Source organism: Stenella coeruleoalba (genome assembly GCF_951394435.1).
Source record: "Stenella coeruleoalba genome assembly, chromosome: 20".
NCBI lineage: Eukaryota > Metazoa > Chordata > Mammalia > Artiodactyla > Delphinidae > Stenella > Stenella coeruleoalba.
In genome coordinates, this window is record NC_137166.1 from 14815890 (window position 1) to 14829704 (window position 13815).

Consider the following 13815-nt stretch of genomic DNA (forward strand, 5'->3'; position numbering starts at 1 on the left):
CATAATAATCAAGTTCTGGAATAGATCATCTTGTCAAGGTCCTATGGTATCTGCCATCCAAATGGCAGTTTACCTTAGATCTACATATTCATACAAACTACTAAAGTGTTGTCATAAGGTTTTAATAAACCTAATTCCTAATTTAATTCCCAGGTTATATTAAACGAGCACCAAGCTCATGTGTGTATTTAATGTCTGGTTCCTATTGTGAATATCAAAAACTCAGTAACTGGAAACATACCAAGGTGCCAAACAGTGTCCTAAACACCAGGAATGTACAACTGAAGAAGAGATAGACAATAACTAACTTTAACATAATGTGGAAAGTGCTACACTCAGGGCTCGAACCAAGTACTATGGAGAGGTGAGGTTTTAGAAATCAAATACAGAAGTAAACAAACACACACAAGCCAGAGGAAAACCCAGTAATGGAATTAACCTAAACTGTTTTATATGATTTCTTCTTTACATAATTCTTCTTTACACAATCCTCAGAGCTTAAGAATCCGTGTAGTTATTTACAATAGCCAAGACATGGAAACAAGCCAAGTGCCCATCAACAGATGATTGGTTTAAGATGTGGTGTGTATGTGTATAAAAATATATATGTATATATACATATAATGGAATATTAGTCATAAAAAAGAATGAAATAGTACCATTTGCAGCAACATGGATGGACCTAGAGATTATCATATTAAGTGAAGTAAGTCAGAGAAAGATGAATGTTATTTGATATCACTTATATGTGGAATCTAAAAAATAATACAAATTAATCTACTTACAAAACAGAAACAGACTCAGGAAATAGAAAACTTATGGTTACCAAAGGGGAAAGAGAGAGGGAGAGGGATAAATTAGGAGTAATTAACAGATACAAACTACTACACATAAAATAGATAAGGAACAAGGATTTACTGTATAGCACAGGAAACTATATTCAATATCTTGTAATAACTTATAATGGAAAATAATCTGAAAATATATATATATAAAAAACTCAATCACTTTGCTATACACCTGAGACAATATTGTAAATCAACAATACTTCAATTAAAAAAAAGAGTCCTTGTATTTAAACAGTTTGTCTCTCTACTTAGCCTTTCTTGAACATCACAGTCACTCTGATATACTTTATCATTCCATCTTGACTAACATGGAAGAGGCCAAACATTCCCTCTCGGGCAGTGGTTTACAAAGGGCATACACAAGTTAGACTCTTCAAGAGGGGTTTTTCAAACTATGCTCCCATTTAGAATCACTGTATTCCAAGGAAAGGGGCTCAGATGCAGACTGGTGTAGACAGGAATGTAAGATCACATGAGACTACTTCCCACACGAATCTGCCTGTAAGTATGAAAGTCAAACTGAGAAATGTAAAAGAGTTTACAAATAAACCTGTTTCGAGCTATCTAAAAACTGCTCTCTCAATGTACCTACAATGAAAACACCTAAAGGTTGTGGGATGACTACACCATCATGAGCAAGTCAAAGAAGCCTCAAAGGGAGAATAACCAGGATCCCAAGGAAAACTGAAATGCCTCTGAGATCAACAAAGATTATCTAACAACCCTTCCCTTCCGTCTACACATTCAACTTAAATTTCAAAAACAACTTCTGAAATAGAAGATGTTTATAGTCATTCTCACAATGTCAGCAGAAAAATTTCTGCTGAGGTGAATGAGAAAATCACAAGTTAAAATGTTATTAGAAAAATCTTTCTCTTTTTCAAACTGAAGGTTTTTAAATCTTCCCATTTAATCATTCTATAAATAAATATTTTAGCAGAAGAAAATGTTCTAAGAATCAGGTATCACTGAAATGTTTATCATCCTCACTGAATCATGCTTCAGGCAAACAGCAAACATTACACAAACTATCCAAATTTTTTTTCTTAAGGTGAACTAATGAGAAGGACACTCAGGCATTAATATTACTTCATATTTTTAAAGGCCAAGTTTTAAGACAGTCACACTAAAAGTCATTGATGACTGGTGAGTACAATTTGTTGCTTTTTGTGACAGCTGTTAAAACTTACCTAATAACTAAATAGCCAAAAGAAAAACTAAAATTAAAGGGACAAATACTAAATTAATTCTTTTCTAATATTTCCTGTTGGTACAGTGACTTTGCTCTAAGAATGAGCTGCTGTTTTTTTTTGAAGGTGACAAATTTGCGGGGAAAATACAAGATTATATACTGGAAATGGCCTCTGAAATACATACTCCAGTGAAGGATTAACTCTGATCACACTTCACACTTACAGTGGCCAGCAAACAGAGCTCAGACTGTACTACATGTCATCATTAAAAGTGTTATCAAGATTTTCAAATGTTGAAAAAGAAAATGATTGGAGGAAAATACAATGGGATGTCAGTAAATGTGAGAGGGCATCCACTTTTGAGTAGCAATCACTAAAAACACAACTCAACACTTACATGAGTTACAGAACAGAAAAAAAATAGTAACCAATTAAATGTATCTACCCCTTAGAAAACAACCTCAACTTCCATCTAGTACTACTGCTCCTCACTTAAAGCTACTTGAAACCGCCACCTGAAACACTGCTAACCCACAAATCTGGCTTTAAATCCACCATAAAGAGTCCACCACCAAGGTAACAGAAAACTTTTGCTTTTACCCCAAACTCTTTGAGCAAAAGACAAATGACAAACTTGGAAAAAATATTTGCAACTCATTTCACAGACACGAAATCCTATACAACAGGATTCTACAAACTTATTTTTAAAAAGACCAACAACGGGGCTTCCCTGGTGGCGCAGTGGATGAGAGTCCGCCTGCCGATGCAGGGGACACAGGTTCGTGCCCCGGTCCGGGAAGATCCCACATGCTGCAGAGCGGCTGGGCCCGTGAGCCATGGCTGCTGAGCCTGTGCGTCCAGAGCCTGTGCTCCACAACGGGAGAAGCCACAACAGTGAAAGGCCCGCGTATCGCCAAAAAAAGACCAACAACGAATATAAAAAGTCAAAGAATTTGAACAGACAGTTCAAACTAAGAAATAATTCAAACATACAAAATGAAGTTCAATCTCCTCATAAAACAAATGCAAACCCATCTAGGAAAATTAACTAAAACATCATTGACCTGTACACCTGAAAAGGGTGTGTTATATGATATGCAAAATATGATTCAATGAAGTTATTAAAAAAGAAAAAGAGGGCTTCCCTGGTGGCGCAGTGGTTAAGAATCCGCCTGCCAATGCAGACGACATGGGTTCGAGCCCTGGTCTGGGAAGATCCCACATGCCGCGGAGCAACTAGCCCCGTGAGTCACAATTACTGAGCCTGCGCGTCTGGAGCCTGTGCTCCGCAACGGGAGAGGCCGCGATAGTGAGAGGCCTGAGCACCGCGATGAGGAGTGGCCCCCACTTGCCGCAACTAGAGAAAGCCCTCGCACAGAAACGAAGAGCCAACACAGCCAAAAATAAATTAATTAATTTAAAAAAAAAAAGAAATGCAAATCAAAACCATATTGAGATACCACTTTTTAACCTATTATATAAGCAAAGATAAAAAACTGTCGTAACAGTGCAAGGACATTAGTAATGGCAGTATAAACTGGCACAAGATGCAGTAAGAAAGATTTGGTCTATCTAAATTACAAACACACATACCCTTTGACTCAACAAATCCACTTTTAGGAACTTACAATGCATTTATATTCACACATGAGCAAAATAATGGATATTATTCCATTGTAGTATTACTTTAAACAGTAAGATTGAAAACAAATGTCCATTAATAAGACATCAGTTAAATAGATTCACACATATTACAGAATATTATGCTGTATTTACTACCATGAGCATGTCAATAAAGTTGGAAAAAAATAAGTACAAGGAAGCTTATATATTGGTATGGGTTAATCTTCAAGACAGATTAATAAGGGGACAGTGCATACAGTATGTTACAATATATTTTTGGAAGAGGTGAGAATATACATGTCCATTGCCTGGAGATGTATAAAGTGTCTCTAGAAGTATAGTCAAGAAATGAATACAAGTTGCCTATAAGGAAGGAAACTAAGTGATTGGAAGAGGATGGAAAGCAGAGTTTTCATCATATATCCTTTTGTATCCTTTAAATTTTGCATCGATGAACTGTCATTATTTATTTCAAAGATAAATAATATTGGGCTGGGAGAGAAAAAACTGCAGGATAAAGAGAACTTACATCTAACTTGTAGTTAGAAAAGTTAATACAATAATATTATAATTAAAAAGGAAAAAAACAACTGAAATCATTTGTTCCCCCTCCAAAGTTAAACATATATTTCAAAAAATAGCAAAAAAGCATTTGAGTCTTGGAATCATTTCATGAAAAAGCCTTTGAAAAATTTAAGAAAATCATATGAAAATATAACTCAGTAAATGGAAACTACCTTTTAAAGATAACTTAAATTCATAATGAGCAATTACTGTGCTATTCTATCATACCTGCGATGCCGTAGGAACATATTAAGAAGTATGCTCCCTTCTTATCTCTATTCCCCACAAGGGCTGTGCTCTTTTCTGCTGACAGTTATTTTGTATTCTTCACCTACTATCAATTTCTTCCTTAACAACTGGTCTTAATATATTGATACTTGCTTACCCACAGCAACCTTCTCCCTCTCCCCCCACCTACATCCCAAAGGGTTGACTGTGGTAACTCTTTGCTACTCACTGATTTTTTTATATTTATTTTCCAAGTGTTTTGAGACACTGTGGTTTTCCTTTAATTTAGAAAGCTCCTGCTGTGTCCAAACCAATGTGCTAGTCATTCTCACTGACACACAGAAAGACACATAAAAGAAAACCAGCATTTGAATATTTATAATAACATATGATAGATATATACCGTGACAGTCATGCACAAGCTACTGTGAAAACAAAGTAGGAAGGCCACCCAATTCAGGTTAGAAACTAAGAAAACATCTGAGAAAGGTTTCTATCTCTTTATATAACACTTAGTGGAACAGAAAGAAACCAGTTAGGAGCTTTGCCTCTCTTATCCTGGTTCTAGCTAAGAGACCTAAGTGAGTTATTTCAACAATCTGGGCCTAGTTTCCTTATCACTTAGGTAACTGAGCCACATCATGGAAGACAGCACCCTAACAGCTGTCCTACACTCCATGTCTTCCAAGGCAAATAGTCCCTAATTCTCTCCAGCTGATCCTCGAATTTTTCTCAGAATATTTTCTCAGCAGAAGCATTCCAGAGAGCCATAAACAACAAGCCTTAAGGGACTGAAGTTATCAGCCTCCTTTAGAACAAATACAGTGCCTTAAAAATCACTAATCAAAATCACCTGGGAGGGTTCTAAGATTCTTTTATATATATATATATATATATATATATATATATATATATATATATATATGTCACCCCCAGGATATTCTGATGGAGTAGATTTGAGAGAAAGCCTAACAACTTAATTTTTACATACTTTTCCTAGATGACTCAATGCTCCAATTTTCCTTGAATTTCAAAGCAATTTTTAATAGGAGAACTTTACCAAGTTTCTGGCCTTGTTACATTTTTCTGAAGCAAGTACAAATATATTGCCTTTTATCAGCATTTAATCTGGTTGCCCTTTAGAAAAAGCTGCACTCATTTTGTTAGCTTTTAGAACAATTTCCCAAAAGGTCAAATGCACATATACATTTGCTTTTAATTTAACATTGAGCTTTATGATGTGAACAATCATCTTGATGAAAAGATGCAATTAAAATATTGTAAACATTAACGGATCTGCAACTGATTGGTTAGGTCTTAGTTATTTGTATTTCATTTTAATGCTCAGAAATAACTTTCCAGTTTATACACATACCCACACACACACACACACACACACACACACACACTCACTCACACACACACAATTTTTGAAGAACAAGATTATAACTGCTTTACCACTGTGTAGCTTGGCAACATAAAATCTACATGGACCAGAGCCTGTTTTTTCATTCTTCTGGCATTAACATTCCTATTGTATCCCATTTTTTTTTCTCTTGAGAAAATTTATCATGAAATATTTTACTCAAAAATTTGACCCACCAACGAGCTTTATCAAATCTTAACATTTTACCCTATTTATTTTAATAAATTTAATATTACAAATTCAACTGAATCCCTCTGAATAGTCTGCCTCAATCTGTTCCCTCTCTCTATCCCAGGACTGACCAAAACTCAAAACTGCTGTTGATCATTGTCATGTCATGTCCTTAGCTATACATGTAGAGACAATTGTTTCTGAATGTTTTAAACTTTACACAAAGTATCATATTGTATTCCTGCTCTTTTCACTCAACATCTTTTGAGCACTACTCACATCCAGACAAGAAGCTCTAATTCAGTCATATTCATTGCTATAGAGCATCCCATGTATGAATATACAACTTACCTATTCATTTTTTAAAATAAATTTATTTTTTTTATTTATTTTATTTTTGGCTGTGTTGGGTCTTTGTTGCTGCACGCGGGCTTTCTCTAGTTGTGGTGAGCGGGGGCTACTCTTCGTTGCAGTGCGTGGGCTTCTCATTGCCGTGGCTTCTCCTGTTGCGGAGCACAGACTCTAGGCACGTGGGCTTCAGTAGTTGTGTCACACGGGCTCAGCAGTTGTGGCTCACGGGCTCTAGAGCGCAGGCTCAGCAGTTGTGGCACACAGGCTTAGCTGCTCCGTGGCATGTGGGATCTCCCCGGAGCAGGGCTCAAACCCACGTCCCCTGCATTGGCAGGCAGATTCTTAACCACTGCGCCACCAGGGAAGCCCAACCTACCTATTCTTTTTGTGGAGATACAGATTGTTCCCAATGCTTTCCTAACAGAAACAAAACTACAATGAACACTTATAAAACGTCTCTTTTTAAACAGACAAGGAGCCTTGATCAGATTCAGGTTTATCAGTTTTTCTTTTGTTTTGATTTAGCAAATATAATTCACAGGTGGTGGTATGAACTTTCATCAGGAGGCATATAATTATGTCTGGTGGTTGTCTCTCCTGTGACATGAGCAGCACCAGCGATCATCAGGAATTGCAAAATGGTAATATCCTAATTCTTCCATTCCTTCTTCATTAGCTGGATTATTCCTCTAAGGAGCAATTTCTCTATGTATACCATTGGATCACCAATAGTTCCTTCAGAAGGAACTTAGCAATAATTCCTTTACAAGGAACTACGGGTAAGGAAAGGCAGGATAAATGTTTGTTTCTTTCATTTATCAGTTTTCAAAATAATGAGTCAGTTCCCTAGTATCCTCCAAAGATGACCAATGAAGTTTTCAAAAAATTTTTAAATTATTATGAACTCACTGACATAAACTCACTTGGTATGTTTCAACTACAATTATTACTTTTATTAAAAGCTCAAACTTTCTCATTTTGAGCCATGACAGCCTCCTCTTGTGGCTACCATATCCTTTTAAAATGACCTCTGTAGTTTTTCTTGCCTTCTGGTACAGTACAACAGTCCAAGCTTATTTTGTACATTTCCTGCCCCAGATTTGGGATCAGCCATCTTTCTAATGGGCCTGACCCTTTTAGAATAAAAGGGTATTTGGAGACCACAATCTGAGCTTAAGTGTGCTCAAGGCAAGGATGCCTACTACCACCTCTTCTTTTCAATATTGTTCTACATGTACAGTATAATAAGGAAATAAGAAAATGTTTAAGGATGGAAAAGGAAGGGAACTGCCATCATTTGCAGACAGTATTGTTGACCATATGGAAACAACAGAGTCCACAGGGACTCTTAGAACTAAGTAATGTTGCTAGGCAGATAAATAGACAAAAATCAATTATATTTCTATATACCTACAACATAATTATTAAAAAATTTAAAGAATGCTATTTCCAATAGGAACAAGAGCTCCAAGGAACCTACCAATAAGTTTCACCAAAGATGTGTAAGACCTTATGGAGAATACTGTAAAACTTTAGAGAACCTAAGGAAGTGAAATGCTATACTATACTATACTGATGGAGAGGAAGACTATTGCAGACAGGTAATTGGGTACAGCAGGCCAGGATGGAACTGGGGAGAAACAGAACGCATGCCCAGCCTGCAGAAGGTCCCTAGCCTACTACTACCATGTGAAAATGTGGATCCAGGGTTGCCAAATCCTCTGACTTTCTCAGAGAAACTAGAAATCCAGATTTCCATGAGAAGTTCTTTGATTTTTATACATAGACAGCAAACTCAAAACAATTTTAAGTACTGTGCAGGACAAACAAAATACATCTGTGAAGAATTTGGGCCCTGAGTCACCATTTTCTACTCCTGCAATCTACCCACTTCTTCAGATATTCAACTTTATTTCTGGGTTGTGTTTAAGCCAGACACGTGAAAGGTTACACACCCTACAGGAAATCTATCATTGCTTTTGTTGTAAAAATGTTGAGGATATTGTCTCTTACATTACTAAAAGAGCCCTAAATAAAAGACCCATGAAAGAACATCCCTTTTAGAATTCAGTGCTTTTCCTAAATTTTGTTTGCTGTCCCTTAGGAAATGGTACAATTGGTAATGTCTGACAGTTTTTTAAGAACAAAACATAAATGTTTAACATTTATTAATTTAATTAACCTTTAGAATAACCCTATAAAGTAGTATCACAAATATCCCCATTTTACATATGAGGAAACAAGAAAGGTTAATAGGTTCTTGCTCAAAACCACACAGACAGCAAAGTAACAAAGCCAATTCACATCGAGGCAGTCTGGTTCCCGCAACTGTGCTCTTAAATTCTAGTAATAACAACCACATAACTGAATCTTTTTTTTCTTGCCTGAGCTGCCTCCCTAACAGCAACTACACAGGCCTTGTGTTCTGAATTCTTCCTTCTCCTAACTCTTACCTTCTACTATTCTTTTTCCCTTTTAAATAGATGCTGGTAACATATGCCATCTCAAATCCTTTTTACTGCAAGGCAGGGCTAAAATAATTAACTTAAAGCAAATAGCTATTTATAGATTTAAACTAAACACAAAGAATGAATAGGTTTTAGAGTTATACAAGGTTGAGTCACTTAAGTCACTTAAACTCTAAATTTCAGTTTAAATAAGTCACTTAAACCCTAAATTTCAGTTTCCTCATCTGTACTATGAGGATACTATCTACCTCATGGGTTTTATTGTAAAATTTAAATAAGACTCTTAAAATATGGTTATTAGAAATTTTTAAATTATACATCTGGCTCATATTTAATTTCTGTTGTACAGTATCATGTTAGATACTGCAGTGAAAAAGAAACAGGTGAAATTAGCTTTAATAATATATTTTATTCAGCCCAATATATCTAAAATATCATTTCAACATATAATCAGCATATAAATTATTAGTTAGCTATTTTACATCTTTCTTTTGTACTAAGGCTTCTAAATACAGTATGTGTTTCACACTTACAGCACATCTTAATTTGTACACTACATATCCATCAGAAATATGTGAACTGTATTTAGATTTCATAAAACTCACAATTGATAAATAGATTCACATACTCAAGTTTTAAAACATATTTAAAAGTTTTCCAATAACTGCATCAAGTACCCACCCAAAATTTATTTTCCTTTAATATTCACCTCAGTTGAACTAGCCACATTTCCAAAGCTACACAACTAGTGGCTATCATAATGAACAGTGCACATCTAACAAATAAAATGCAATTAAAGGCTGGCTGTTTTTACACATAATTAAATGAAAATGACACTGTGATTCATACATGCAGGAGAGAGAATCTTGATAGGAACCTTTTTATGGGTACATTATAAAGGCAATTCCAACGGGTAGGGTACCAAATTACTGATACGGATAGGGCCGTGACTTATTCAGAGGGAATGTTTGAATTCCCTTATCCAAACAGAATGAGGGCCTTAAAATTATGATTCCTATTCCCACTCAGAAAAATCTTTATTTTTTTTGTATCAAAACTTTCCTTGAGTGTGAACACTCTCCGCCTAAGACTTAAATGTTTTATCTAATTAAGTTCCAAAACACCTAGACAGACCTGAAAAGCAGTTTTATTTAAACATGTTATAAAAATAAATCTTAGAGATATATAGAGAAAACTCCTTTACAAAATGAAATATCACCAAAGTCTATCCTATGATTTTAAATTCAAGAGTTTGTCTTTAAAGTACACCCTTTGGGGTTTCCCTGGTGGCGCAGTGGTTGAGAGTCCGCCTGCCGACGCAGGGGACACAGGTTCGTGCCCCGGTCTGGGAAGATCCCACATGCCGCGGAGCGGCTGGGCCCGTGAGCCATGGCCGCTGAGCCTGCGCGTCCGGAGCCTGTGCTCTGCAACGGGAGAGGCCACAACAGTGAGAGGCCCGCGTACCGCAAAAATAAATAAATAAATAAATAAATAAATAAATAAATAAATAAAGTACACCCTTTGGAGTATATAAATCTACTGTTTCCATGATGTTAACAGCAGTACACTCTGAGTGGAAGGATTAGGAGTCTTCCCTTCACTTGACTATCTAACTTAATGAGTCTAATTAAAATCAACCAAAAAGAATATATGAATATCTACTTGCTTTATACTAATTATGTCACATACTACATGCATAACCACACCTAGATCCATTTCTGATATAGTAAAAGCATATGACGTTTATTTACAGAAGACAGCTGTTGTTTTTGACTGCCTAGTATCTGGTCCTTTCCTCTGATATTAACACCTCAATTTTCCTTTGGGGAATTAATGCTCTCCCACTCTCAACCATGTATTTCTAGAGAGGCTGATCTCATTTCCTGCCCCAAAATGAGCATAAAAGTAACTCAGGTCAGCCTGGTAAAATTCAATCCCATTACTTTTGCTCCTGACGCACAGGCTCAGCGGCCATGGCTCACGGGCCCAGCCGCTCCGCGGCATGTGGGATTCTCCCAGGCCGGGGCACGAATCCGTGTCCCCTGCATCGGCAGGCGGACTCTCAACCACTGCGCCACCAGGGAAGCCCAATCCCATTACTTTTTTGTTTTAACCTAAGGGTGAGGGAATTTCCTTCCACTGAAGTTAATGAGCTGAACAGAAGATAAACTGATGACCATCTTTCCTGATAAATATATCAAAACATTAACAACATTATCTTTGAATAATGCAAATATGGGTAGTATTTTTTTCTACTTGTACCTAATATTGCACATTGTTTCTTTTAATTTTGCAGTCTTTTCCATAAAAAGACTACTTAGCATATAATTAAATTCTTAAGTGAAATAAAATTCAATAGCATTCATAAGAATTAAAAAACAACCCACTATACCCTTCTCTGTGACTCAATCTCCACAACAAACGTGGAAAGAAGAAAGCACTTATCACCAAGAATATCATGCCCAGACTGGCTGTATGTGTTTGTATGTGGGAGTAAATCAAGAGGCAGACCTGTACAGTGGTTATAGCTATCAAGGAATGAGGTAATTAGGACAAAATCCTTAAATCCTATTACTTGGCAACTACCTAATTTCTTTTACTTAAAAACATCTGTCAGTGTTCCTCATAGTATCACTGCACTGAGGAAATAATTAAGAAAACATTTAGCAAACTTTTTAAAATGTATACTCATTATAGTCCAGGCCCTCTGTCAGAACAATCACAATCTACTGGTTAATCCCGGTCAATCTTTAAACTCACTGCCACCATTAAAACATACCCTAATCCACATAATGAGAGATTCCCAATGGAAAGGAATTGATGGCAATATCATGCCTTCCCAGGTCTGCAGCTTTCTCTCTCAATTCTACCCTCAGTCCACAATAATCAGACTACAAGGACATCAAAAATAGCCTGTCCTCCCCAACAGGAAAGACTAACAATCCCTGACCTATTGACATTAAAATAAGAGTACCCTTGCTAGATGTGGTCTCAGCCCAGCCTACCTGTCCAAAGTGAGCAGGGTAGCCCAGCATGTGCATATATAGTAATTTTGCCACATTCCGACACCGGTATGTATTGTCTTCTTCTCTAAAAGATGACCGAATTGCAGCACATTCTTTCTGGATCATTTCTCGTTCTTCGGCTTGGGTTCGGGCTGTCCGGATGGTCCGGATCAGCTCCCGCAATCTGATGGGGGCTGGCATCCTCTGGATATGGAAAGACATTAAATAAAGACGTTCATATTTTTTACTACCAAAACCATTCACACAACTTCCCACACACATTTCTGATTTTTAAGAATTTAAGACTTGCTGAGTCCAGTAATACAAAGTTCCAGCAAAGCTATTACATACAAACCCCTCAATTCATTAAACCTCTGGAAAGAACACAAATAAAAATGTTAAGTATTAACTAAAGCAAAATAAGACATAAAATACACCAATGACGTAAAGCCTATCACTAATATCAAACTATCTTAGGAATTAACTCAACCCAAATCTTTAGGCAATCCTTAAATTAAGGAAAGGCCTATGCCTAACCTTTAAGAAGATAGATATTTTCTGCTCAACTGTTGTTAAACTCAACAAAGCTCAACAAAGTATCAGAGAAATACTGAATATGATCATAATTAAAGCTCAATTCAACAAAATGAAAGTTTAGGAGAAAAGACCAAATATCAGATTTAAACACCTTTCCAAGAAGCATAATCATCTCAGTATCCTAGGTACTCTTTGAAAATGTGATGAGGAAAAAAATAATAAACTGATCTCAGCATACAAAACTGTCAACTGAAAAAAACGCACAACGTAAGAACTGAGAACTATGTTTTATTCAGGGCATTACTGATGCCCAGGATACAGCATCTCAGATAGCTCTTCCAAAGAAGTAAGGGAGAAGCCAGGATATATAGGAGGTTTTGCTGTGGAAAAAAAACATGTAGTTGAACATCAAAAGATGACTGCTAATCCCAAAAACAGACGTCTCAAGGTAATGATTTTAGTGCTTTTCTATGTATGGGAAGATGCAAGAGTCTGGGCTGACTGAAATCATTCCTTTGATATGCATCTTAACTATCTAGGGCCCGTATCCTGTTTTTCTCCATCCCGAATTCCCCTCAAGGTGCACCATGCGGGACAGCTGCAGTGGCTGATGGTTTCACAGCTACAACATCCTTTGTTTACTGAAATGGCAGGTGACAAATTTTTGTCCAAAACACTACTGGTGTCATATTCTCATGAATATTTTTTAAAGTAATAATAATAACAGAGGACCTATAATAGACAAAACAATTACGAAAATTTAAAAAAAAAACCCACAGGTGGAGAATTTGCACTACCTAATTTCAAGAAATACTACAAAGCTACAGTAATCCAGACACTGTGGAACTTAATTTAAGGACAGACAGAGAATAATGGAGCAAAACAGAAAGTTTAGGAATAGACCTACACAAATATGTTCAACTGATTTTCAACAAAGGGGCCAAGGTTATTCAATAGGAGGAAGGATAGTCTTTCAACAAATGGTGCTGGCACAACTGGATATCTACATGAGAAGAAAAAAATTAACCCTGGACCCTAACCTCACACAATATACAAAAATTAACTCAAAATGGGACACAGAAGGAAATCTTTGGAAATGTGAGTTTAAGCAATCATTTCATACACAAGCAAAAAATACAAAAGAAATAATTAATAACTCACATTTTATAAAAATTTTTAACTTTTACCCTTCAAAAGATGTCATTATAAAAATAAGGCAAGCCACAGAAAGAGAAATAATACAATTCCTATCCTACAAAGGACTTGTATTTAGAATATATACTTCTACAACTCAAAAATAAAACAATCTTACTTAAAAATGGGGAAAAGATTTGAATAGACACTTCTCAAAAGAAGGTATATGAATGGCTGTAAGCACATGAAAAGATGCTAACATCATCA

General features: G+C 36.2%; 1 protein-coding gene across 2 annotated transcripts in view; it reads right to left on the reverse strand.

Moving 5' to 3' along the window:
- The window catches only part of AP1G1 (adaptor related protein complex 1 subunit gamma 1), a gene marked incomplete at its 5' end in the record, with an annotated part of 81348 nt that overhangs the window by 42457 nt on the left and 25076 nt on the right, over window positions 1-13815 (reverse strand). Inside the window, one exon of one of the 2 annotated variants that reach the window (XM_079908295.1) lies at window positions 11878-12081. In XM_079908295.1, the coding sequence (XP_079764421.1) occupies window positions 11878-12078 (201 nt within the window). Of the gene's footprint in view, window positions 1-11877; window positions 12100-13815 lie in introns of those variants that run through there. The other variant, XM_079908294.1, reaches the window with a different exon arrangement.